The following is a 27,388-nucleotide window of genomic DNA, read 5'->3' as shown; positions in this document are numbered from 1 at the left end:
ACTGCAAGTGCTCTCACTACTCCGACAGATCTTTGTGCTTGGGGTACAGTCGTGGTGTTTATTCATGTGTGTGTTCTCCCTTGTGTCAATTATTTTTCAATAATGTATATTATGTGTAGCACGGCTAAGCAAAAAGAAACATTAACATCGGTACAATAAGAAGAGTAATTACTTTTTTATATAAATCAGTTACTTCAGACAGTTTTTTATTTCTAAAAGCTTCCTAGGAAGCTAACGCTGGAGCTTTTCTCCTCGGGCAGTGAAGCGGCGCGCAGCGGCGGCTCGGTGCGCCCCAGGCCCGGCGGCGGGCGGGGCGGGGGCCGGGCCCGGCGGGGCGGGAGCGCGGAGGTCGCGGCGGCGGCAGCGGCGGGAAGCGGTTCCGGGTCGCCGTCGGGAGCCGACATGGAGCCCGCGGGGCCGCGCTGAGGGAGCGCCGGGCCGAGCGGGGCCGCCGTCGCCATGTCGCTGGGCGAGTACGAGCGGCACTGCGACTCCATCAGCTCCGACTTCGGCAACGAGTCCTCGGGCAGGGGCGGCTCCCGCGGCGGCGGCGGCGTGCCCGGCGAGCAGGAGGAGCTGCACTACATCCCCATCCGCACCCTGGGCCGCGGCGCCTTCGGCGAGGCCACCCTGTACCGCCGCACCGAGGTAGGTGAGCGGCCCCGGCGGCGGCAGAAGGGCTCCGTGCCGCCGCCCCCGCCCAGAGCCCCGGCGCCGCTCCCAGAGGGGCGGGGGCCGCTGCCGGGGCCGGAGGGGCGGTCGGCAGGGCCGGTGCTTCAAGGCGCCGGTGCCCGACGAGCCGCAGCTGGGCTCGGCCCCTGGGGTAACTGACAGCCCCCAGGGTGACATCCCCTGGCACCGCTCTGGGAACAGCCCGGATACCAAGTGACAGCTTCACCCCTGTGTCCGGGGGTGCAGGGTCTGGGCTTTGTAGCGTTTGGGTACTGCCAGTCCCCTGGGTCCCCTGAAGTTTGGCTGGGAGATGTGGAGGTTCTTCCCACGCTAGTAGACTACTCATTTTTCTGTGTTTTGTTCCAGTTACAGAGGACATGGGGTCATCTCATACAGGTAACTCTCTCACATGCTTAGCATTTCAGTGTAATCAGGGGAGACTGGATGAGAAGCCAGTCCTCCCATTGCTCCCAACTCGTTTAATACCATCCAGTTCAATTGTAGTTGTGGTTTTAGTGGCTGTCAAGGAAAAATGCTTTGATTTAGTTCCAAAGGAAAGTTCTTCAGTTTTTTTCTGGCCATCTTGAGGTGCCCTGGCTTGCACAAGTATAAGTGAACACTGTTCACTTAAGAGATCACTCTAGCATGCCTGACAACATGTGTGGGCCTAACAAGGGCAAACTAAATCTAAATTCATTCTGGTTTCCTTATTGGCTTGTTTTGGAGAGTTTTTTTTGTTTGGGTTTTTTTTCTGTTTTTTTTTCTTTAGGCTTTTTCCTTTGAATATTTGTGCTCTTGTATAACATCCTACAGTTACGGCACTAAAAATACAATGTTCTCCCTTTACTGAACAGGAGTAAGTTTAGTCTTTATTGAAATAAAACAAACCCCGTGTCTTTCCCTTGGTTTGGTGTTTTGGTTTTGTTTTTTTTTCCCCCAGAGTGAGTGTTGGCCAGCTAGCAAGATGGCTTCAGGCCATGACTGTTTCTAATGACAAACTGCAAACCTCAAAACTTAAGTTGTGAGGAATATTTTTCTGAAATATGTAAGAGACAGGAAAGTCTTTTACTTTTCCTGGTATTTTAATTCCCTCCTATAAAGGCACATACTGTTCTCTTCATAAGAGTGTGTTTTTGATTGAAAGATGTTTTTGTGTTTCAGGATGACTCGCTTGTAGTGTGGAAGGAGGTGGACCTGACCCGGCTGTCAGAAAAGGAGCGTCGTGATGCTCTGAACGAAATCGTCATCCTGGCCCTGCTGCAGCATGAGAACATCATCGCATACTACAATCACTTCATGGATAACACCACGCTCCTGATTGAGCTGGAGTACTGCAATGGTGAGGTCCCTACTCCCATCTGTGAACAGGCAGCTGCCATGTGTGTGGGTCACCCTCCTGCAGAACCTGCAGAAGTGTTTCTGGGGTCTGGAGAGCAAAGGAGTGGTGGTGAATGCTGCTGCATAGCTCCTGAAGAAGAGACTGAGAACCCTTCTGATTTGTGTCTCAGGTGCTAAAAAAGAAGCCCAGTAGTTAGTGGAGGCAGTCTATGCAGTTGATGATTTCTTGAGTTTTCTGAATGCCTGGTGCGCTGAAAGGAGTGGATTATTGGTGATAAACACTTCCAGTGCATCTTGCTGTGTTCTTTTAGGAGAGCAGTGGGAAAAGACTGGGAGACTCTCTGGCCATCTCTAGCAGTGCAGAGCGGCGCTGTTTTTTCAGTGCTGTCACTTAAATAGGTTTATAATTTGGCATTTATAAATCAGAGCTTAAAAATGTCGTGGTACGCTGCAGTCAGGTTTTTTTCCCTGATTTCTGCTTTCGGCTTTTACATTTACAATTGAAAAACCCCAAACAACAAACCTGGTCCTTCTGGTGGTGGAGAAAGTTTTGAAATTCTGTCCAAGAGTAGTTCAGATGATGGTGTTTGGAGTTGGTAGGGAAGGCAGTCCTAGCTCGGATGGAGCGAGAGCAGGATTTGCAATGAGGCTGTGACCAGCAGCTGCTCTTAGATGTCAGGAAAAGCAGCCCATAGACAGTTTACGCTGCTGGAACAGGATGCATGCCTAGAACTGCAGTGTGGCTTCTGTTTGGGTGAGTGGGACGGCTCCCCAGGCAGAGTATCTGGTGTTTGTATAGGGCTTGCATTAAGCCTTGGCTCATTAGGAAAACATTTTTTGCTGGAAAAGGGTATAGTCGTGTTGTGATCACCTTATACAACAGATTGCTTTCACTGGAACAGGTTGGAGAGCACAACAGAGTTGTGCAACGTCCTTTAGAAGGGTGTCAGATACCATGGTTGGCAGCTTGGCCAAAGCTGGTTTTTCTTCTCTGCTTTTTGTTCTTATGGAGGATGGAGTCCAGTGCAAGCATAGGGGAGTGTTAGCTCTTTGAGGCACCTTTTATTTTAGGCATTCTCTCTCTGTGTCAATTGCTTACTTGCTGTGGAAAGACTGCAATGCTTGAGGCCATGATAAATTTGTTGGAGGGCATAGAGAAAAGCTGTGTAATCTTGATGCCTGTGCACATTTGTAAATGCCTCTGTTGGCTTTGGGATAATAACCAAGAGATGAGTGTATAGCTGGTGTTGCCCGAGTGTGTCTGAATGGCAGAGAACAAGGGACATGAGAAAGAGGAAATATTCTTTGGACTTCCACGCAGTGGTTGTGCCAATGCATAAATAGTTGTTTCTTTGGCTTTTTTTTTACCGTGTACAAGCCCAAGGTAATTTGTGAGTAATTTTTAAAGTAAAGCTGGACTAGTCACTTTCAGACTTCTTCTTCTCAGAATCCAAAGGTTTTACTATTTAATTGGCTTGTCTCTTCTGAAGATCTAGAAAAGAATTTCAAATTTCAGTAAATGTTGCCCCTATTTTAGAGAGGAGGAAGGCGAGTTACGGATTTATTTGCCTTTAGTTCCATGTGTACATCGTGGTACTGTAAGACTTGGATTTACCATGGGATAACATCAGTGAATACAAATGAAATACATTTGGAAAGAAATATCCTATAAAATACAGTAATTGGAAAGAGAATAACCTGTGTTGGAAGGTTAGATGTGAGTAGATGAAACAAATACAAAATTAATTTGGTTTTTGTATGTGTGCATAGAGGTATTTGTTGTATGAGTCAAGAGCTAACTTGTCTCCTTGGGTAGGATTTTGGCAATGTAGTACCTATCGTGCTGCTCTTTTGTTCCAAAAAGCTGCCAAAAAAATGGGAGGAAAAAAGAGAGATGAAAAACACAAATGACTAAAAACCTGCAAAGTTTGAGTAGTTAGAAAAGACATTCATAAGAAGAGGCAGAAGTGAATACTTCGGTTAAATTGTGAGTGTGAAAGTAGTTTGTAGCTAATTTGTAAATGTGAACATAAGGCAGAAAAAAGAAATGCTGAGAAGTTACAGCAAGGCTGAATGAGAAGAAATATATATAATATATGATAATTGGGATTTGGAATAACAACAGGAGGTGATCAGAGTTTTGGGATTTACTGTTTGGGTGCTGATCTGACAGGGAGTTTAAATACCTGCAGCCCTCAGCATAATTTCTTTCACCTCTCCTTAATTTTCAGTCTGCTCTCTTGAATTCATGGGGTGCACCAAAGATTTCTGCTGATTTCAGGCTTCTGTTAGTGGTATAGCTGTAGTCAGTGCTTTGTGAATTCTGCACCAGTGAATTCTGTGAATTCTGGCAAGGCAGATAAAGAAGAGGCCAGTCCAGAGGGAGTAGGTAGGGAAAGACAGTCAATTGTGCTTTCAGGGACTACTCTGACTTAAAAATTGTTTTCTTTCTCTTTTTTAATGTGTTATTTGTATATACAATGCTGAGCAGGACAATCTCATGTGATTTGGTGTACACCTGATACATGTTTACATACCCCAAGAAACACTTAAAAAGATAAATAAAAAAGTAAGGACTGCTGGCTGAGCTTACTGGTTTGCTTTTCAGAGAGTATTAAAGTGTGGTGTTAGAGAATTGTCTCTGCTTAGGCTTAAACACACCACTGAAGTTCTTAGATGGAAGAAGAACTTAATTTTGTGAGTGCCTGATGAGTTTAAGTGAAGAATGCTGTGAGAGAGCTGTAGCGATTGATCAGATCTCTTAGCAGGATTGAGTATTCCCAGCAGCATTTGAGCAGAGTAACTGCTGCCATTAACTAAGATGAACATCTCTGTCTTTCTCACTCACTTATAATTACAGGAGGAAACCTCTACGATAAGATTCTGCGACAGAAAGACAAGTTATTTGAAGAAGAGGTAATTTGGAGTGGTTTGAGGGAGCAGTGGGGCTGGCCTAATGTTCTGGCAAATACACAAATAATCTGTAGGATTATTTGTGTATTTCTTCAATTTTTTTCATTGTGATGGTGGGGAATTTCTGTGTTTATCTGGGGGCTGGTATCCTCCTTGTTCAATATTGCAAGCATTTGTGGACCGTCTGAAACTTATTTTCCTTTTAAACTGTCTATAAGCAGTATATAGTTCCAATGGAGGATAATGAAAGAGAGCTGGCTTTCTTCACCTTATCATCTTGGCAAACATTTAACTTTTAAACCTTTCTGTGTTTCTTCCTAGTGGGCCCTCTGTTTCTGTCCCTTCTTAATAATTTTGTATGTGTTTTTTTTTCAAGTAATTTTGTTGAATCTGTCTTACTCTTCTCATTTTCTGTCTTTATTTTATTTAAAACTTACTTTTTGCCATCTGCTTTCACTGCATGCTGAGCTGATTAGTTTTAGATTACACTTACTTGTCTTATTTAATAACTTCTAAGGCTTTCTGGCTCATGGAGAGTATTTAGTGGTCCCAATTCATATTTTGGAGAGCACAACTGTAGGTGTTTCCCAAGTGGTCATTAGTTGTCATTCTGAAGTCTTGTCACTTATTGGATCTCTAATGCTTGTCAGGACAGACACTATGAATGGAAGTAGAACAATCTACCTATGGAAATATCTGTTTTAGAGATTTCCAAACTAGAAAATTCTAAAATTTTCATACTTCTGAAAGGGCATCTAAATGTATGGCCAGGCCATCTTGCTGTGCCTCAGTGTGACAGGGATGTGTAGGGTTTTGTGGTTTTGAATTTTTTTCAAGCCTCACATTATGTTTATATTCCTTCCTGTGCAGATGGTGGTCTGGTATCTCTTTCAAATTGCATCAGCTGTGAGCTGCATTCATCGAGCTGGAATTCTTCACAGGTAAGTGTGGCATGCAGAAAGCTGAGGTAACCAGTGCAGTTCATGGGGGTCAGTGAAGAACTTCTTTGCTCTTTTGTTTGAAGCAAGCACCAAGCTTCTCTCCACAGTGTAATAGCATCTCCTAGATGTCAAGAATCCCTTTTTTATTGGGCTAGAAACTGTCTTGTGATAAATGTGCAGGAAATCTCGTATTTGAAATTGGAACTGCAGCTGTGTGAACAAAGAGTTTATCCACAGAGGAAGGAAGTAAATTTGCCCTTTATTGCGATAGCACATGAATGATGTTTGTTAAAGTGGGTAGGAAGAGCATTTACCACAGGCCAAAGGTACTTCTGAGCTGTTCCAGAGTTAATAGCTGCAAGCCAATGTGTACATCATTCTGTAATTCCTGGAGCCTAATGGTGATGAAGACTCTGCATTTGTCCATTGCTCTAATATAACCCATGTGAAGATATGTCCTGCATTTGTCCGAATCTTATTTCTGTGGCCTGTTACTTAAGGAGCTAGTACAGTCTGTTAGCTTGTAGTGGTGATTTTGACAGTTATTCTGAGATTTTAATGTGTAGTTAATTACCTTTTTCTGTTGCCCTTTTCTGTTTGGGAGCAGTAAATTTCACATCTTATGTGTGTTTCAAGGAGGCCATGATGTTCTGGGGGGTACTGCACATGTAGACAGCCACTTTCAGCACAGTTGGATCATGTGCTGCACTAACTTATGGGGATAGCTGTGTGAGGATGTTTTCTGTAAGATAGCATTCTGGCTGCTGCCATTCTGAATCTTTAGTAATTGGCAAGCCTTGCTAGTGAGGGGTTGGTAGCCTACACTCAGCAAATAGTGCCTAAGTTTTTGGCCTGAGGCAAATGCTATGTCTGTCCTGCTTTGCAGTGATTTCCTGCTTACCACCTCTGAACATGTGTGGCCCCAAATCCTTCCATAATAACGAATTGAACAATTGTTTAAATGTTTGCAGTGATTTCTTTCTGCTCCAGACATTGTCAGAGTGACCCAGGGCTTTGTGATGCCCCAATGGATGAATGCAAAGTGCTGCTTTACTTGATGTTTTCCTGACCTACACTGGGAAGTTGTTGATGGTGCATTAGGAAAAGTGGGTGTTAAGAAGTGTTGGCCATGAAAAGCATATCATGCTGCCAGGGCTTCCTCTCTATTTCCAGCCTCTTGTGTTGATTTGTGAAACTACACACAGATTACTCTGTCTGAGAGAGAGTGTTTTCTATCAGTTTTGGCCATCAGCCTTTTGATCTCTTGGGCATAATACTTAGAATCATGGTATCATTAAGGCTGAAAAAGACTTCCAAGATCTCAAGAGTCAAACTGAACATCGCCATGTCAACTAAGCCATAGCACTAAGTGCCATATCTAGTTGTTTCTTGAATGCTTCCAGAGATGGTGGTTCTACCACTTTCCTGGACAGCCCATTCAATGCTAAACAACCCTTTCAGTGAAGAAATTCTTCTGATAGCCAACCTGAACCTCTCCCAGCGTGTCCTGAGGCCATTTCCTCTTGTGACAACAGTCACCAGTTACCTTGGAAAAGAGACTGACCCCCATCTTGCTGCAACTTTCTTTCAGGCAGTGGTAGAGAGTGGAAAGTTCTCTCCTGAGCCTCCTTTTCTCCAGGCTAAAGACCCCCAGCTCCCTCAGTTGCTTCTCATCAGACTTGTGCTCCAGAGCCTTCATCAGCTGTGTTGCCCTTCTCAGGACACGCTCCAGCCCATCAATGTCTTTCATGCAGTGAGGGGCCCAGAACTGGACTTGAAGTGTGGCCTTGCCAGTGTTGAGTATAGGGGAACAATCCTATTTGTTTTAAACAAGAAGACACACTTCTTCTGATACTAGTCAGGGTGCCACTGGCCTTCTTGGTGACCTGGGCACACACTGGCTCGTGTTCAGCTGCTGTCAGTCAGCATCCCCAGGTCCTTTTCTGCTGGGCAGCTTTCCAGCCGTTCTGCCCCCAGCCTGTAGCACTGCAGTGGTTGTTGTGGCCCAGGTGCAGGACCTGACATTTCACCTTACTGGACCTCTATAATTGGCTTCAGCCCATGGATCTAGCCTGTCTAGATCCCACTTTAGAGCCTACCCTACCATCCAACCAATCTGCACTCCTGCCCAGCTTGGTGTTGTCTGCAGACTGACTGAGGGTGCACTTAATCCTCTTGTCCAAAATATTGATAAAGGTATTAAACAGGACTGGCCCAACACTGTGCCCTGGGGAATCCCACTGGTTATTGACTGACACCTGGATGTGGCACCCATCACCACCATGCTCTGTGCCCAGGCCACCCAGAGTTTTTAACCCAGCAAAGAGTGCACTTACACAAGCCATGGGCCGCCAGCTTCTCCAACAGCCTGCTCCTGCATCTCTAAAATTTCCTTCCTAAAGTGTGTCCAGCCTTCCTAGACCCCTTTGTTTTTAAGAGCAGTTTCCCAAGGGTCTGTCTGAACCAGTGTCCCAAAAAGACCAAAGTCTGCCCTCCAGAACTCCAAGGTGTAGAGGTTTTGTTGATCTCCTTCCTTACTTCACCAAGAATTGAAAACTAATTTTATGGTCACTACCGAAGATGGCCTCCGGCCACCACATCTCCCACCAGCCCTTCTCTGTTCAGAAACAGCAGGCACTGCCCCAGTAGGCTTTCTGACCAGATGTGTCAGGACGTTATCTCCACATCCGTCCTTCAGGAACCTCCTAGACTGCCTCCTCTCTACTGTGCTGAGTTTCCAGTAGACATGCAGCAGGGTAAAATCTCCCACCAAAACTGGTGATCATGAAACATCAGCCCTTCATCCTGGCTGGGTGATCCTCCCCCTGATTCTCACCCACAGGCACCAAGCCGTATTGTCCCTGACCCTGGGCTCTGTGCAGTTGAAACGCTCCCCAACGTTCAAAGCCACCCCACTGCCTGTCCTTGCTCTGCTGTCCCTTATGAAGAGCTGCTCTGCAGCCCTCCAGTGGTGCACACAGCACATTTCCATGGTGGCAGCTGTGTCACAGCTTCCTTGCTGCATGGTGGCTTCCAGGACCTCCTGTTTGTTACCCATGCTGTGTGTGTTGGTGCAGATGCACTTCACCTGGGCTATGGATTTCACCCCCAACACTGGCATGCAGCCCACAGGCTCCTTTCTAACCAGCCTGCTCTGATCTCCTTCCCCCTTCAAATGTAGACTTTGCCTTCTCAGTCAGCCCAGCCAACTCATGGGCTGGAATCTGTGTCATGTTATAAAGAGTTCTTCTTGAGGAGTAAAGACATTATGCTGAAGTTCTAGAGTGGCGTCTGTTTCACACCCTCTGTGTGTGTGTTTATATTTGCATACATACATATTCATACTTATGTTTTTAGTGAGCTCAGCATCTCCTGGCTTGGGTCTATTTATAAAACTAGAAAAATAAGACCTGCTCAATGACCTTCATTCTTAGTAACTGAGAGGGGAGAAAGAACTATCTTTGATCTGTGGCCTTTACATAGGTGTCTGAGCCTGAGCTTCTGCAGCTGTGTTGTGTTTGTGTGGGAATGTGATAAAACATGGACAACTACAGTTACTGCCCTGATACTTGGGGCAAAATTGCTTTTGGAGAACTCTGTGTACATATGTGTGACAGAGTGCTGGCAGAGTAGCAAGTAGCTCATTTTAGGGGGAAAATAGAGTAATCTGTGAAAAACTGTGAAATCTGTAAGCGTATTCAAGTGTTTGAATTTCTTTTTCTCGTTTCAGAGACATAAAGACATTAAATATCTTTCTAACCAAGGCAAACCTGATTAAATTGGGAGACTATGGGTTGGCAAAGAAGCTGAACTCTGAGTACTCTATGGCTGAGACTGTGAGTATCTGCCATCTTTGTGTGCAAACTGAGTTGTAGTTTTTTTCATCTCTGCATGCCTTGCAGAAGACCAGGGATGCTGTACGTTCTTGCTGCTTGTTTTCTGTTACTTTCCTTTCCTTCACCCCTCAGTTTCCCTCAGTGTTATGGTATCATAGAATTAAGGCTGGAAAAGACCTCTAAGATCATTTAGTCCAACTGTTAACCCAGCACTGCTGTGTTCATCACTAAACCATGTCCCCAAGTGCTGCATCCACAGGTTTTTTTTTTAACACTTCCAGAGATGGTGACTCAACTACTTTTTTGGGCATCTTGTTCCAATGCTTGACCCTTTCAGGGAAGAAATTTTTCCTAGAATTTTGTGTAAACCTCCTCTGGTGCAACTTGGGGCCATTTCTTCTTGTCCTGTCACTTATTACTTGGAGACTGGCACCCACCTCGCTAGAATTTTACTTCCTAACTTTGTCTCACTAACTTTGCCATATTTGCTGATGTGTTGCAGCCTCCAGTTATCCTTGCTCCCAGGTTACCTTTTGGAGGTCTGTCTCTCTGGAAAGCAGCAGCAGACTAAAGATAGGTGCCACTATGGGAATAGAATTGTACCAGAACTGGTGTAGCCATGCTAGAGAGCACTGCTCTTCTTTCCCCTAGGCACGATACTTCTAAAGGTGAGTCTGTGTAACAGGAAGGCAGTGTTAGCTGAAGGACAGAGACAGCACTATGGTCACATCACAGCAACACTCTCCTCTGGGCTAGTTAAGGCCAGCTTAACAAATTACAGTAATTTTGTCATACTGCTGTGCTAACAGGTAAATTTTGCCTCAGGTGGATCTGTGATAGCTTGGATGTGTGTGCCTGACATTGCACTGTGCCACAGGCATGTCTCAAATCTCTTTAATATTCAGGCTCTGAACTGGATTGTGAAGAAGCAAGAAAGGCACTTGTGTTTCTTATGGTAGCCAGATGTATGGCTTATTGGTAATGTTCCTGAAGGGGGACAAAGCTTTGTAGGAGAGATTAATTCTGCCAGAAGGCTGTCAAACTTGGCCTTGTTCCAGACCCTGCCAGAAAGCATTTTTGCAGCCAGTTATGACACAGGGTAAGCTGTATTGCAGGCACTTGCAAGGTTCAGCTTGGATTTCTCAGCTCCATTAATTTCTGTGGTGAGTGTTAGGCTTGGAAAGGGAGACATTGTCTGAAGTTCCTGTCTGCTAAAGCCTTTATTATAGTTTGGGACACAAGCCAGCTCACACTTCCTCTTACCAGCCTGTATCATTCAATTTAAGGCCAGGCGTTGGTGTTCTGTTAGGATGTGTAGTTAAATACTTGCCAGTCTCCTTCCAGAACATGAGCACTATTGTGCAGTTCCACTGTAAATGGGAACTCAAGGCTTCTGCATAAAGCCTTCACTAGGCTGGGCTGCAGTAGAGCCACTTCTGTTTTGTCACACTTTTCATGGCCTTCTGACTTTCAGAGGCAGTTCAGTCTGTGCTGTGAATTTCCAGGTTTGTTTTTGCCTGTGTTTTCTGTATTCATCTATACCTACTAGACCTTGCAAACATTGTTTTTTCCTTTTTCACATATGAAACATTTTGAACTACACACCTTCAACCATATTTTGATTTTTACATGCTGGCTATCCCCTGGTCTACTTGCTCAATTTGTAACCTAATGACCAGTGGCAGACTGGAAGTAATTTTCTGGGAAATGAGTGCAAAACATGTTATTATCAGTATTTGTAATTGTAGCAGTCAAATTGTGATTTTTTAGAATGTTCACATCTTTCTTACTAAACGCTGATTTCTTAATTTATCATTTTCTACCATTTACCAAAGATGCAGAAAATACATCTGTCTTACAGAAAGCTTACATTATCCTTTGTTTAGAAAAGGTTTATGTGCAGTGTCCTAGTTCTCTGTGTGATACTCAGAATCTCAGGGCTCCTGAACCCTCCCATGGCAGGGACTCGTGTAGCTCTGCAGTGGTCAGGCTCTGTGACAGGAAATGGGAGGGAGATGGCACACTCTCAATGTGCCCATTAGGTATCCAGTGTACTTGCAGAGCCTCTTGAAGGGCAGGCTTTGTAAAGCTCCTTGGAGCTTTGCTGAGAGAGTTGAAAAGAGGTCGTCTATAAATATTTCTCCTTTTTCTAAATTCTCTCTTACTTTGTTTTGCTGTCTAGTTTCTTTCTAAGGAGTGAGCTCCATTCATCTGGAAGCTTCATTCTTACATCTTTTATCACGTTTGTTCTGTGTCTCCTTGTTGTGACTTTGAGCTAAGCCACTGCTTCTGCAGTACCTGGGAGACCTTTGTGTTTATATGCAGGGGTTTGAATTTTTGTGTGGTGGGGGGTGTTTGTTCTACACAAAAGAATTGTTCAGGAAAGTCCACTTCTGAAGTGAAGGCCTTTTGGGTGGGACTCAAGCCAGCTTTCTGCATACTGACCCAAAAGGAAGCCTTCTTTTTGTTCGAGACAGAGCAGCCTTTGTCCTGGCACTATCCTGTGATCAGCATGGCTCCACAGCCAAGGTCTGGCATCTGTATTTGGAAGCTTTGCTAGATCCTTTATCTTCAGCCTCGTGTGATGGTTTCCATATGCCTGGTCAGTACATAAGCCCTGATTACCCCTAAATGATGTATATTTAAGAGAGGGGAAAGTCCTTGCTGTGTTTTTGTGACTATTACTTTAGTGAGAAGTCTGTACCACATCAGGTACATGAGAAGAGAGGTGTCTAGGATCTCTTAGGAAGCTCAGGGCCAGACAGGTTTGTGGTTGACAGGAGAAAAAGTGTGCTTGTTGTTCCCATCCCTCCAGGACATTAGGGAGGTGTATCACCAGTGCTGTGTCTGGCTCTGTCCTGTGTGAACAGAATGGATACAGAGTTCCTGAATTGAAAGCTGTTGGATCATTCCTGATTTTTAAATGTTTCTTTTCCTAGCTGGTGGGAACTCCATATTACATGTCCCCAGAACTCTGCCAGGGTGTGAAATACAACTTCAAATCAGATATTTGGGCTGTGGGCTGTGTCATCTTTGAGCTGCTTACTCTGAAGAGGACCTTTGATGCCACTGTAAGTCTTCAAACCAACATGGACTGAATAACCTTATTTTTTATTGTCCTAAGATTCACACTCAGCTCATAGTTTTCTTCAGTCATATTTTTCTTTTTTTGTTTAAATCTACTAATTAAAAAAACAGTGGCCTGAGAGTGACAGCTATAGCCAGAGAAAATATCTGCATGATTCCCCTTACCCTTCATGCAGATTTCCCTCCTGCCTTCATGCAGCAGCCTCCCTGGCTTCTGCCAAACCCACCCTTGTCTGCAGCTCATGTTTGTTAGATGCAGAATAATAACTGTGCTAATTTGTATCATGGTTGTGAAGGAAGTGTCCTTTCCACTACAAGGAGGAGGTTTGTGACTGTGTAGTCTTCTTGCTCTTTTAGCATTACTAGCTGTGAATTTTCTGTGTAGCATTCTGTAGCAAAAGGTTCTGGCCTTCACATTTCATGAGATTAGATCCTGTTACTCTTTCTCAAAACTTGGCTGCAAGAGAAGTCTGGTCAAGTTGGCTTAGGGGAGGGTGAAAGCAGCGTTGCTGGCTGACACATGTGATTTGCTAGTTTGTGCCATATGATGGGAGAAGCTGCTAGTTGTTGTAGGCAAGATTTTGTAACCCTGAAAGAAAAGATGTGAAAATACCACCCTTTCCTGACTTTCTCCAGTGATGGCTCTCAAGTCCAGGCTTTGCTGCTGTGGTGCGTTTAAGGGCAGTGTACCACAGAGGAGATTTCATGCACAGAGAAGCCTGATCTTCCTGCACTGTTAGAGAATTTGGTGAAAAGCTGGATGTTGCCAAGTCCTACCTATCAGAGGTACCATTTCTGCAGGAATTGTTATTAGATTTCTGGAGAACCTGCTAGGCAGGGAAGAAGAGGGATTTGTCCTGATCAGAGATGGAGGAAGAAAGTAGTGGTGGCCTATAGCATCTCTCCCCATTGGACACATTGTCCAGTTTGGTTCCATTAGGACTGGTTTCTGGTTTCTGCCTAGAATCCCTTGAACCTTTGTGTGAAGATTGTACAGGGAAATCGTGCCATGGAGGTGGATTCCACTGTCTACTCCTGGGAGCTGATCCAAATGGTGAACTCTTGCCTTGATCAGGTTGGTGAAATACTTTATAACTTTCAGATACCCATTCCCAGCTGTCTCAGCCATGGAATTCATGGGTGAAGGGGAATGACATGCCTGTTTCAGTATGTGAGCTCTTGATGCAGGGTAATTTTTGTGAGGCCTGAGGCATCACTAAGGTTGGGCTTTCTCCAGTCCTCTGAAAGCTTTGTCTCAGTCCTGCAAGATCTGGAGGTGTGCTGGGTTTACTGTGATCACAAGTATTTAATGGGCTGGCAGAAGCAATTATTTTTTAATGCAGTGCTGTGAATGTAGGAGCATCATCTCAGTACAGTCTCTTAGGGCTCTGGCATTCTGTAGGGAATTAATTTATTGAGAGCAAACATAGTATTAATACCTTTGCAGCATGCAAGTCCCTCCTGCACATCTGTAGTATTTATCCCTATTCACTCTAAATGTTTGAATTGATTCCTTTCCCTTCTGAAGGGAGTCAAGGAAGGAAGTCCAGGCAGGCTTGAATGAGTCTTCTGGCCCAAGATTTTGTTGTAGATGATGAATATTTCCCAGAGAATTACTTGTTGCTTCCTTCTTTCAGGACCCAGAAAAGAGACCCACTGCAGATGAATTGCTTGAACATCCCCTCCTCAGCAAACGCAGGAGGTAACCTCAGATGGTCTTCCTGAAAACCTGGATGGCTGACAGGGAACACAGGAGGGGTTGTGCAGACTGGTGGTGTTTATGCTTTCATAGCAACCTTCTGAAGTGGATTTAGACTGATGTGGGGCAGATATTTAAGTACTTCATTTTCCTTAGGGGAAAAGCACATTTTTGCAGTCTTGTCTTCTGATCTGATGTTCTGTTGGTGCATGGGAAAGGTCTCTGCATCCTTAGAAGCTTTTGTATTGAGAACCTTGAGGTATTCCATTCTGAGACTCTTTGAGGAATGCTTCTTTTTACTCTTCAAATTTCTGTGAACGAAGAGTCGCAGAGATCCTCTTGCAGTCATTGGAAAAAGCCATTTTGAATATATATATTCAAAATATATATTCAGTATAGAGAATGATCATTCAGTATAGAGAATGATATACTTTCAATATAGAGACTCCCACTTTTTCCTTTTGTTGTCTCCCTCTTTGAGAGAGACTTGCATTGAAAGTGGCCCCTGTTAGCTTAGTTTAGACCATCAGCCTGCACACACTATCTTGTCATGAACAAGACAGTAATTCTGGGCTGTTTTTATTCCACATTGGTTTATTTGGGAACAGCAGACTTAGTCCTTTACAGCAATACTCTTTTGCTTGGTGATCAGCAGAGCTTGAGTTTTGTCTCACTATAGGCATTGGTCAAAGGCCAAATCCTGATAGTATTTAGCCTTTTAAGGTTATTCTTTTGCAATATGGGTATTGGTTGGCTGCATTTTCATGCAGACATAGTTTGTTGTCCTCAGCTCTCTAGAAGTTTGTTAGCTGTGTGCTACATTACTTCTGCCCTACTTACTGTGTATTGCTGCGAGCTGGTAAACAGCTGCCATGCTTCCTCCAAGAGGCAGCAGCATTTTATTGGAAAGGAAAACAGTCTGTGTGTGCTGCTTGTCAGTAAATTGCATAGACTATGTTGCTGTTTCCTAAAATCCTTTTTCTCCCTTGGCAGGGAGATGGAAGAGAAAGTCACGCTGCTTAATGGGCCAAATAAGCGACCAAGGTAATTATTTAGACATGTGTTTGAAAGGAAGTATGGAGAGAACAGCTCCCCAGAGAGGAACTGAGAGTGTTAGCCTGTGACAGCCTTAATGGAACAGTGTGGTTTAGAAGATCCCTGAATGCTAGAAGATTGACACAGCAGTTGCATGCTTATTGTCCTGTGTTTTACTCTGCCTTTTATATCCTACTTATTTGTATGGCTGGAGCTGTACCTCAGCAGGTCCCATCCAGCTCTAATCTGTCTTACTGAGGATGTCATCTTTGCAGCCTACATATCTGAGTTGTAATGTAAATCTCTCCTTTCACACAGATTCCTTTCATCAGGAGGAACATGATTGTCTAAATGATGAATATTACATTAATATAAATAAATATCTTCTATAAAACCTGATATAGCATAGCTTCAGCATAGTTCCCAGCAATCCTGTAAGCAGGGCTGCTCTGTGAAGCAGTTAGCTTCTGTGACATATATAGCTGGTTGTCTGTTATTTATCAAATAGAATTTGGTTTTTATTTTGAATTTTATTTTTGAAAATAAAAACCATGAATGGTTGTGAAGAGCAAACTGCTTAGACAACAGCAGGAAGAGGGATGATGACAGGGAATGCAAACTCATGAAAGCATATGTGTTTTGTTGGGGGGGGTCTTGTGCAGGTCAAGTACCGTTAACGAGGCTCCCATTGCCGTGGTGACTTCCCGCACCAGTGAGGTGTATGTTTGGGGTGGTGGCAAGTCCACCCCCCAGAAGCTGGATGCCATCAAAAGTGGCTGCAGTGCCCGCCAGGTGTGTGCTGGTAACACTCACTTTGCTGTGGTGACGGTGGAGAAGGAGCTCTACACCTGGGTGGTAAGTGAGACAAGCTGCAGGAGGCGGGTCAGGGTGGGAAAGGGGGGTTCACATCTACTGCTGACTGTTCATGAGCTTGGAAAGGGAGAATTCCAACTGCAGTGGACACTGAGGCCATCTGAGCTGGGGCTGACACAAGTCTCCCAAGGCAAGGGTTTTTCTGGGAGACATTTTCTTTTGTGACAAGAAGTGTCTTGGAGACTTGCTGTGCACTTGAGGTTTGTAGATGGTAGTCTTGCAGGCCCAAACACTGAGTCAAACATCTCTTCCTGAGGTGTTCATTCCATTCCTGACTACTTAGACGTGCAGTGGAGACTTAGTGATTCTCAGTTTTTGTATTTTCGAGGAGGTTTTTCAAGATCAGAATGGGTGGGATGAGTGACCTTTTTGTAATACAGTTGTCATCTGCAAGGCAACTTCCATCTGAAAGCAGAGGGATCTCATACTAAACAGCTCTGCCTTTTATGATGAGTGGAAATTCTGGAATAGTTTAAACTGAATAAAAATGTTGGCATATAATGCATTTTAAACAATCAAATTCAGCTTCTCATGTTGAGATGGTCTCTGACATGGAGGTCATTTCCTGGCTTCCATGGGTTTTTATATTGATGATACAGAATCTGTTAAAACAGGTTAGAAGTCAGTAGGAAAGGAAAGAGATCCAAATAGGAGGAGTCCAGCTTGGAGTAATTTGCTGCATGTTCCTGCAAGATCAACCACTAAAAACTTTCAGCTGGCTTTTAGTAGTTTTTGTTTCAACAGTACTTATTTTGTATAATTTTCCTGTACAGTTACTATGATGGACCATGTCAATGACATTTGTTTCAGGTTGTGCATTTCTTTGCAGCCATTAGGATTTAGAAAAGTAGTTCAAAAAGCTGAAGGATGAATTTCAGTCCTGCAGCAGGGACTAGATTCTGTAGCCTGGCAGATGAGGATGGAGCAGGGATTCCTCACCAGGTGCTGACCTGAGACTGGATCCCTCCTTGTTAGTGCATCACTGCACTAAAGTCTGTGCTGCCACTGAGATTGTTGCCTGCTGTATGTTCAGAGATGTCAGTCTCTTCCCAAGAGCAGACAGAACATTTTCTTTTGCTCCTTGCTGTTTTCTGTTGTTTGCTTCTGTTGTTTACTGTAAGCTATTGACAGCATCTGTGGGATTCTGGGAATGTAACCTCACCAGGGGTTTCTGTCTTGCAGAATATGCAGGGGGGCACCAAGCTGCACGGGCAGCTGGGACATGGAGACCGAGCTTCCTACCGGCAGCCAAAGCACGTGGAGAAGCTTCAGGGCAAAGCCATTCGCCAGGTGTCCTGTGGAGATGATTTCACAGTGTGCATCACGGGTGAGAGCTGGATCTCCTTTGGCTCAGACTCTTAAGGATATGTAGGCATTGACAAATCCTGTCACTTTGCTGAGCTGTTGGAGGTGTTTGCCTTCACCATGAGATTAGCAAAGCAGCTTCATGCACAAAGGAGAGAGCCCCATATGCTACTCATCCCTCAATTTGGAGGATAGTACCACCATTATTGCATTTGGGATAGATTGTATCTCAACATTTGAGATGGGTCAACATTATTTTGACTTCCAAGAAGGATGGGATTTTGCTAAGGATGTGCTACTTTTTGGTGATAAAACTGGGTGTTGACCACAAATCTATGTGTCTGTACAGAGTTTCTGCTTTTACCTGTGGTTGTGTTGCCTCCATTCATGCTCACACTAAAGATAGTGAAGCCTGAAATCAAGAATGTGGGTATATTTGGAACTCTCTTTGGACTGTGTGGGGAAAGAATCACCCAGTGATGAAAAAGAATGTGTATCTAGGATTTACTGTTTAATTCAGAATGCTTGACATCTGCTTGCTGTCTCTAGTTCTAACCCTGATCATACTTTAAAAGGATGTGTTAGGTGTGGTATTGTCTATTATAGAAGAATCTGACTCTGCTTTACCCATGGAAATTATTCTCAAAAAGCTTATTTTTCCAGTGCTGAAAAGGCAGAAATTTGACAGAGATAAGCTCAGGTGGTCATTTTGCGGGAGGAGTGACTTAGATGGCCACAGAATCAATTTGTGGGTTACTGTTAAAGAAATTGGCAGGTTCAGACAAAGGTTTTTTGACACTGAGGTAGCTACAGGTTGTCATGTAAGATCCATCTTAACATGAACAAGAAAGGACTCCATAGTCTCCTGATGACATTCTTCTGCACTAAAGAAGAATATTGCGGGAAAGAAGTTGTTCTGACCATGTCCTAAGAAGTTAATATGCAGCCCAACAGGAGCCCCATGTGCTGACCAAGCTTCCCTTCTGTCCTTCAGACGAGGGCCAGGTGTATGCCTTTGGCTCAGACTATTATGGATGCATTGGCGTTGACAAGGCTTATGGCTCTGAAGTGCTTGAGCCCCTGCAGCTGGATTTCTTTCTTACCAATGCTGTGGAGCAGGTCTCATGTGGAGATAACCATGTGGCAGTGCTGACCAGGAACAGAGAAGTCTACACGTGGGGCTGTGGAGAGTACGGTAGGTAGAGTCTCCCTGATCCCTAAAGGCACTGGGACGTGCCTGCTGGAAAGGGGCCTGCTGCAGGTGTGCAGTGCAGGGCCTGGGTGAGGGCTGCCTGGTATATACCCTGGGGGCAAAAACCATTGTTTCTCTGGGACTTTCTTTCCTTGTAAAAATGGGGAACTGGAGACTGAAGCCTTAGAACTTTGGAAAGCTCTAAGGTGCCACTTCGCTCCCCAATGGTTCTGTGAGTGGGGTTGGTGGGCGATGATGGATGTAGGGGAGCAGGGAGATTCTAGTTCTGTAGGGAGATCATTTTGGGACTGTGGAGAGGTAACACCAGTTCTTAGATATGGGCACTTGGGGAGGCCATTGTAACTGCAGTATTTTCATTGATGCAGGACGCTTGGGCTTGGATTCAGAAGAAGATCACTACACCCCTCAGAAGGTAGGGCTGTGACTACTTCTTAAAATCTGCAAGGGCATAAATCCAAATTAGTTGCTGTTTGGAAATACTCTCTCTCTGAGGCTCAGGTGTTTTTTTCTGAGGCATTATAGAATTTTCAAGGGTTTTAACTTTGCTGCTTCCCTTCATTTTGCTTCATTTCTCTCCTAGCAATCATGTCAGATCATCATACCACTCACAAACCAGACAGCATCATAGCTTAGAGCTTCATTGCTCTGATTTCCATGATGGAACTGGAAATGCCAGATGTTGTAGAAATCATAGTGAGACATACCAAATGGCTTACCTTGGGTCTGTAGAGAAAACTTACAGCGGTGCAATTACTGCAAGTCTTTGAATCTAATATAATGAGTTAAAGATTAGTTGAAAGTAAAACCCTCTTGAAATACAATGCTGAGGTAACTGCAGTATTCCAGCCCTCTGTGCATTAGAAAAAAATAAGGATGTGCCTGGAAGCCGAATATCTGTGATCACATAGTATCACACCCACATGGCACAGACACAAACCCAGTCCTGCTCACCTAACTGTGTTTGCTGTTTGTAGAGCCCATCTGGCCAGGTTGCCTGTGCATCATATTTCATGTTCCTGTGCTGGTCACTGATGTCTGCCTTGAATATCTGCATTGTGACCAGAGTTTCCATATGCTACAGACTTTATGGTATTCTTACAGCTTCATTCAAAGTAACTGTGTTGGCTGTTGATAATGTCCAGACTAGCTGTGCCGCTGCTCTACCCTCATATGTTTTCCACGTGCCAGCTTCCATGTAATAGGTGTTGGGATTTTTATTTTCTTAGGATGTATTTCTTCCACCTAGGTGGATGTTCCGAAGACCTTAAACATTGTGTCCGTTCACTGTGGCTGTGATGGAACTTTCCTGCTTACCCAGACGGGCAAAGTCTTGGCATGTGGACTCAACGAGTTCAACAAGCTGGGCCTGAATCAGTGCACAGCAGGGATAATCAATCATGATGTGAGTGTGGTTGGATGCTTGGCACCAGCTTTCAGCAATCAGTAGTATATGGGGAAATGGAAGTTCTCTGACAAAGTACTCATTAGCTTCATGCCAATGCTTTAATTCCAGTCAAGACAATGGATACTGGGATTATGGGAAGGGGCAATTTGTTCCTCAGTTTTCTGTCTGGCCTGTGGGCTTATGTCAGATCTGAGGCGGTGAAACAGAGTGAGCTGCTCTGGTGACTTATCCAGTGATACAGATTCTGGCAGGTTTTTATCATACTTGTTTTAGGACTGTCTTTAGGTCCTAAAACCTAGACTTTAGGTCCATTAAACCTAAACTTTGGGTTTAATATTGTGGTCAGGCATGAGTAGGTCTTAGCTGATTAATGTGTGATTTTTTTCACTCTGTGCTTACCAACATCTTTTGTCAGACATACTGTGAGGTGCCATACGCCACTTCCCTTACTTTGGCCAAGCAGCTGTCCTTCTACAAGATCCGTACCATTTCTCCAGGGAAGACACACACAGCTTCTATTGATGGTGAGAGCCTTGTGCAGTAAGAACTGAATTCTGGTTGCTGAATTACATTACATCAACTTTGCCCTTTCAGCCTGGCCCTTGACACTGGGGATTTTGCTCTTGGTAGCAAGGTTCATGCCTGCTCCAGGAACTCAGGATTCCTGTTTCTCAGCAGTCTTGTTTCCTGGCCAGCTGAAGCAGCAATGTCAGCCTTCCTGTTTTTTTAAAGGGGAGAAAAAAAAAATTTGGGAAATATGCTCTGGGCTAGCAGAGGAATTATTTGTGATCAACTTAGGTTTTGCCCAAGCCACATCAGTCAGAGAACTGTGAGGAGTCCCAACCCCCAGCATCAGAAAAGGGAAGCAGTGGGAAAAGGAAATGGGGAGGTGTTTCCAGGCTAAACCCATTCCTTTTGGTTGGCACTGTCCCCTTCCAGCCTGGCTGGCCACTCAGCAGAGCCATTCCTGTTGCTGCCTGTGCTCTGTCTCATGGCTGCTTGCAGAGCTGGGCCCTCACTGTGACTGTCTCCTCCTTCCTCCTGGCAGAGCGAGGCCGCCTGCTGACCTTCGGCTCCAACAAGTGTGGACAGCTTGGTGTCGGGGACTATAAGAAGCACCTGGGAATAAACCTGCTGGGAGGCCCCTTGGGGGGCAAGCAGGTGATCAGGGTTTCCTGTGGAGATGAATTCACCATAGCTGCTACTGACGGTGAGTGGCTCTTTGCCAAGTTGTGGTGGGTTACTTTAAACTTAATCTGCAGAGCGGTTAACTGGCTCTCACTGATCGTTTCATTTACCAGCCCTGCAGCACAGCCCTAAAATAAAGAAATCCTCCTGGCCTGGGGCTGTCTTGCCCTGTTAATCACCCCTCCAAGTATTTGCTGTCCCTAAGGCTGCAGAGTACTGACTTGGTGGCTCCCTGTTAGGTTTGTTACTGGTTTGTTCTCCCACTGTCTAAACTGAGCTGGTGGATTAGGTACTTTGGGATAGCAGCTACAGCAGAAAGACTGATCCTTACAGCAACTGCAGGCTGAGAAGGAGGGAGGGACCTGAGCCCCTGAATTTCTCTCTCCTCAGACAACCATATCTTTGCTTGGGGTAATGGCGGGAACGGGCGGCTGGCAATGACCTCGACTGAGAGAACTCATGGCTCAGATATTTGTACCTCGTGGCCTCGGCCAATATTTGGATCATTGCATCATGTTCCAGACCTGTCATGCCGTGGCTGGCACACCATCATCATTGTGGGTAAGTGTAAATTTAGGATGTAGTTTTGGGATCTTGTTTATGATGATATATTCTTTTGCCAGGAGAGTATAAATCTTGCCTGAGAACAGGCCAAATTTCTGGGGGAAATGTGGCAAGCTGCTCTGAGCCATAGGCCTGCACCACTGGCTTTGTAGGAGTTATCCTGCTTTCTGTGTGGCAGTCTGACTGAAAGCATGCCTCTCTCCTTGCAGAAAAGGTGTTGAACTCCAAAACAATACGATCCAACAGCAGTGGTCTGTCCATTGGTACTGGTAAGTAACATGCCCTGAGGAGCTCTGGTTTAAGTCCACTCAGTGGTTAGTTTGAGTGGAGGAAGTTTGGTCCTGCAGCATGGTTTCTCTGTGTTTGAAAGGCCTCACAGAAGAGCTCAAAAGGAAGAAATCTAGTTGGTGCCATGTACAGGAAGAGATGGCCCAAACCCAAGGAAGCAACACTTGAAACAGGAGAAACAACATGGGTGCAGAGAGGCCTTTGTTGTTGAGGAACTTCAATTTGACATGGAAAAGCTGAGAGGAATTCACTGAAGGGGACTGATATGAGAAGGGGCTATAGTTGCTGGAGAGGTGAAGTCCAGTTTCTTGGACCTGTGGGAGGGCTGGGGCCAAGAAACTGCAAAAGACTGCTGCACACAAGCCCTTGTGGAGAGGCCTGCAGGGAACGTTAGGAGCTAAACTGCTGAGGGGAATAATGCTAGCATGTGCTCTCACCATGGGCATACAGTACACATTTATGCATCTTCTCTGCTCCATCTGGGATTTGCAACAGGAATAGCAGAGGTGCACAAACCTCTCTGGTGCACAAACAAAAGTTTTCCCTTTTGTTTGCTAGTGCCTCAGAGCTGCACAACTGGGGGAGGAGAGGAAGAGGATCGTGAACAGGAAGCAGAAACCCCCAATCCCAGTGGGGGCTTTCGGGGAACCATGGAAGCAGATCGTGAGCTGGGGGGCTGGATCAGCACTGCAGAAGCTACAGGAGGCAACAGTGCTGACAGCAGCTCCTGCCCTGGCTGGCTTCGGAAGGTAACGTGGCTTCTCAGAAATACCTTAAAGGGCATCTAGGCTGGGAGAGCTGGGTGGCCCCTTCCACCTTTGAGGGATACTTGATAGGTTCTTAGAGCTGTGTTGCACAGAGCCCTTAAAGCCTCGCTGCCTGTTTAACCACAAGAGGGTGTTGGTGCATTGATTGAGATGAAATGACCTGCAGGAAGTTGGCAGGCCTGAGAGAGCTTCTTTTGTGTATCCAGGAGCTGGAGAATGCTGAATTCATCCCCATGCCTGACAGCCCCTTTCCTCTGAGCATGGCATCTTCAGAGCCTGAGAAGGAGACTCTTCCTTACCAGAAACTTCAAGGACTCAAAGTGGCCTCTGAGGAACCCGTTGGATTAAACAAGCCCAAAACAGAGCCCTGGGTAATGTTATCAAAGTGAATGCTTGGCTAAAAGCTCTTGGGGACCATAAATGGCAATGTTTGAATTATGGGGAGAGCTGAGAAGAGACTGTTGGATAGGCCTAATTCATCTGGATGAGGAAGAGAGGGCTGGTGATAATCAGAGATGATGCTGCAAAGAGAAAAATTCTCAAGGATTTTTTGGGAGTACAAAGCTGATTCTTGGTCAGATTTAAAGTAATGAGATCAGTTCTGTGGGAAAATGTGTATAATGCAATTGGAAAAAAGAGAAGCTGAGGTCTCAGAAGCCTAGCAGAAAACAGAAATTTAGAAAGCAGAGATAGGAAGATAAATTGATACAGAAAATCAATGAGAAATTGCAACCTGTGAGACTACCTAACTTCAGGAGTTTTCTGTCCCAAGGGAGGCATGGATCCTACACTTAGGGAATTGGGGGTAAACTGTATGGATTTTGGTGCTAGGAGGATAGGAACAGGCTTCCCAGGAAAAGAAGGAAGCTAGTGGCTTTGTACAGAGGACAGAAGGAGAAGTATCTTGTTGACCCTGCCTACTAGAAATTTGGCAAGTCAGGGAACAAGCTGGGATAATACTCTGGGCGTGTTTTTTTTTCTTGTGGCATATACAGCTCCTGGCCTTGCACTCAAACCTGGCCTGCCTTCCTTCCATGTCTCTGCAGCCTACTTGCCTGAGTCCAGCCTTACCATGTGGTGAAGGGAAGGATGCATCTCCCAGTGCAGGCTGCATGTGCAGTGCTCTGCAAGTGGAGGTGACACACCTGCGAGGCCTGGTTTTACAGTGTCTGGATGATCAGAAGAAGCTGCAGCAGGAAACCCTTCGTCTGAGTGCCCAACTCCAGCGGTTCTGCAGGAGGATGGAGGAAATGCAGCAGGTGAGAATCCGTCATCCGGGTGCACATCCGTGCTCAGGGCTCACCATGCTCCTGCAGATTGTGGAGGCTGTGCAGAAGAGAACAACTCTCAACAGCCATCTCCATCAGAACAGAATTTGGTGGGACTAAGAAAGATGCCTGTTTCTTTTATAAGCTGCTGATGCAGGCTCTGGTAGTAGCAAAACAGGAATGAAGAGTTTCCTCTGAGGACAGCCCACCCTTTGAGGACTTGGGATTTCCCTTTATTTCTCTTGATGAGAAGCGATGGTCAGTCATATGTTGCAAAGAGTAACTAATGGCTGTGGAGAACACAAACTGGGCCTTGTGCAGCTTTTAGCTTTTGTGCAACTTGTCCTGGTGCTGTTTGGGTAACTGCTGTGTGTTTTGGCAGGTGAAGGTTCATTCCAAAGGAACACAGACAACCAAAGAGGAGATGGAAGTGGATCCAAAACCTGATGTGGATTCAGATTCCTGGTGTCTCCTGGGAACGGACTCGTGCCGCTCCAACCTCTAGTCTCCTGAGCCCACTGGGATCCATCTAACTTCACAGCACACTAACCAAATGCAGAGAGCGGCTTTTCTGGCGTCAGGTCACTCGCGGACAAGGAGCGAGGCCAGAGGCTCCAGAGCAGCACCCATGTACGTTTGATATGAACTAGGAGTGAGTTTGAGAGGGGGAGGGCCCTTGAGCTCTAGGCCAGCTCAGTGATTGAAGCAGCAGCAGCTCCTCTTTGTACCTTACCTGTCAGTTCTGCATGTGAGGCAGAACGGCCCCATTATGGCGATGGTTCCAGTAGCAGCTTGTGGCCCTTTCATTGTTTCACTGTTTCCTGGGAGCTGCCTTTGGGACCCCAGTATTCATCACTGCATCTCTAGATGAGAGGAGGAAACATGTTCTGTACTGAAGCTGGCTGAGCCCTAAGACTTGCCACCTTCACTTCAGAGGGGTGAAGGACTAGGATCCTCTCCTTAACACATGATAAGGCCCCGGCCTCTGCTCAGGTGCAGAGGGACCAGCGAATGTGTCATTCTGGAGGCAGTGGAGATGTTCCTCTTAGGGAGATCATGGTAGACAGCATGTCCCTGGCCTCGAGGCATAGCTTCTGGCCATATGGCTGAGTCCACTGGTCTGTATAGACAGAGTTTGAAGGCTTTATTCTGGGTGCTGAGGGCTTTCCAACTTCCAGGCAATGCACCAAGATGAGTGAATCGGGTGTTTCCCGTAGCAGTAGTGGGGACTGTCTGAGATTGGATCTGTAGTTCTTGGTTTCAGACCACATGTCTCCCAACCAGATGCCAAGCATCTGGGCCTCAGACTAAGTTACCCATTTCTTGCTCCAGCTGTTCAACTTGGTTTGAGTGCCAGAGTTTCTGGTTTCTTGGCATAAACCTGTAGCTGCTCCCTGCTTGGCTTCTCTTCTGCTCAGTCCCTGTGCCTACACTCTGTGTGGGTGTGGGAAAAATCCGTGTTTTTCCACTCAGTGTTCTGATGAAGCTGGAATGCCATTTCCTACCCAGAATACGTCACTACTGCTGTGATCTCAGGATACAGCCTTCCCCAAAGACCATGAATGATCAAATCTTAGTCCAGAATTCACCTTCTTTCAAGAAGTGAGACGTTTTCCCAAGAAAATTGGAGATGGGAAGAGGCATGGTCTGATGCTCAAGATTTATTCATTTTCTAGAGAAAATGAATAAATGAGGTTAGAGAATGAGGTTAATTTTATTCCCCTTAAATTTATTAGCAAACTGACTTTGAAGTAAAGCTAATGGGATTGGTAGGATCTCTGGGAGCAGCTAGCCTCCCCTGCCTTACTTGGTGCCGCCAAGGAGTCCTAAGTTCCTCTCACCTTTGCTGTGAGAGTGGGGTTATCATTTCATCAGGTTTAAATGATCCCCATCGATGGCATGTTACTAGAATTGCCTTAGGTCTACTGGAGGTGAATATCACATCACCTCTGACAGGCTTCTTTTGAGAGACTATTCCGGGGAATCCAGCATTCTCCATTTGTCTCTAGAAGTGGATGCCAAACCATTTGCTCATAACATAATGCTTCTTAAATACTTCTTTGGTGCCTATTGCTAGTATCTGGGAGCTGAATCAAGTGCTGTCTTCCCAATGCAGTGTCCAGGGCAAGAATCGTTCCAGAGTGCCTGTCCACTGCTGCCAGAAGCAGGGCAGGAGGAGAGCCCTCCTGGGAGGCAGTGAGAACCAGGTGCCCTGGTACAGCCAGGCTTGTTTGCCCTTGTGGCTCTGCTTTCCTTTCCCCCCCGTGCGTTGGAGCCAGTTCTCAGGTCAGGGTCCCGGCTTGAGGGTCGTTGGTTAAGTGCAACAGTGCCTTTGAGGACTGAAATGTTGAGCCTGAGCCATGTCCAAAAAGCAAGCACCAAGCTGATGAGAGTCGCTCTCCTGCAGTGCACTGCTATCCTCATTTCTCAATGCTCTGCAGTTGGGAAGCTAGGTGCACAGACTGGATTCCCCTTGGATCTAGTGGAGGATTAGGGCTCCTGACAGAGGATGCCCTGTGCTCCACAATCTCATATGTGCCTTAGAGGATTCACGCTATCCAGGTTGTGCCTGTTACAGACCACAGATTTCACACCAGCCAGCTATGCAACAAAAAAAAGCAGTTTAAAGGTAGCACCTTTGTCTTGGGCTGAAAACGGAAAGGCAGGCAGGCAGAAGTGCCTTTGAGCAGTTTCAAACCCTTTTTACTTCTCCCCTTCTTGCAGTGCTAGTTCCATATGTGTTGGTCTCCTGCTAGTATTGCTACTGAGTGTTGTAGTGGAACACAACTTATGCCTGCTCTGACACTCTGGCTGAAAACTAGTTTGTCATTGTCTTTCTTTGAAAGGTTAAAGGGTGGAGTGGTTTGGAATTTCTGTTTAAATAAATGTTTAAACTCATACTCCCGTGTTTGAACTCCTTTTCTTGTCTTATTTTTTTCCAAGAAAGGAAAGGGAAATATGCATACAGTCATCTGTTTTTTTGGCATTCTGGTTTT

General features: G+C 45.4%; 1 protein-coding gene across 2 annotated transcripts; it reads left to right on the top strand.

Moving 5' to 3' along the window:
• Window positions 1-390: 390 nt before the first annotated feature.
• On the top strand, window positions 391-27,292 carry NEK9 (NIMA related kinase 9). Of its 2 annotated transcripts, XM_059474463.1 has the most exons (23): window positions 391-648; window positions 1,039-1,068; window positions 1,834-2,011; window positions 4,871-4,926; window positions 5,794-5,864; window positions 9,595-9,700; window positions 12,640-12,771; window positions 13,752-13,862; window positions 14,425-14,489; window positions 15,480-15,530; window positions 16,184-16,376; window positions 17,577-17,721; window positions 18,694-18,894; window positions 19,278-19,324; window positions 20,159-20,314; window positions 20,733-20,841; window positions 21,366-21,527; window positions 21,896-22,066; window positions 22,279-22,338; window positions 22,916-23,106; window positions 23,331-23,495; window positions 24,171-24,383; window positions 24,775-27,292. In XM_059474463.1, the coding sequence occupies exons 1-23, from the start codon at window positions 460-462 to the stop codon at window positions 24,895-24,897; spliced, it is 2,925 nt and encodes a 974-aa protein (XP_059330446.1). In that variant the 5' UTR covers window positions 391-459; the 3' UTR covers window positions 24,898-27,292. The 2 variants fall into 2 exon arrangements, with proteins under 2 accessions (XP_059330446.1, XP_059330447.1); XM_059474464.1 differs by lacking the exon at window positions 1,039-1,068.
• The last annotated feature ends 96 nt before the right edge of the window (window positions 27,293-27,388 follow it).

This window comes from Ammospiza nelsoni, chromosome 6 (assembly GCF_027579445.1).
Source record: "Ammospiza nelsoni isolate bAmmNel1 chromosome 6, bAmmNel1.pri, whole genome shotgun sequence".
In the NCBI taxonomy this organism is placed as follows: domain Eukaryota; kingdom Metazoa; phylum Chordata; class Aves; order Passeriformes; family Passerellidae; genus Ammospiza; species Ammospiza nelsoni.
Note: the sequence above shows the minus strand (reverse complement) of the source record. Positions and strands in the feature narration are given on the sequence as shown.

Coding starts and splice junctions, on each gene's coding strand:
- NEK9 (XM_059474463.1), top strand. CDS start 460: ATGTCGCTGGGCGAGTACGAGCGGCACTGCGACTCCATCAGCTCCGAC. Junction 2,012..4,870: donor TGAGCTGGAGTACTGCAATG/GTGAGGTCCCTA, acceptor TTATAATTACAG/GAGGAAACCTCTACGATAAG. Junction 24,384..24,774: donor GGATGGAGGAAATGCAGCAG/GTGAGAATCCGT, acceptor GTGTTTTGGCAG/GTGAAGGTTCATTCCAAAGG.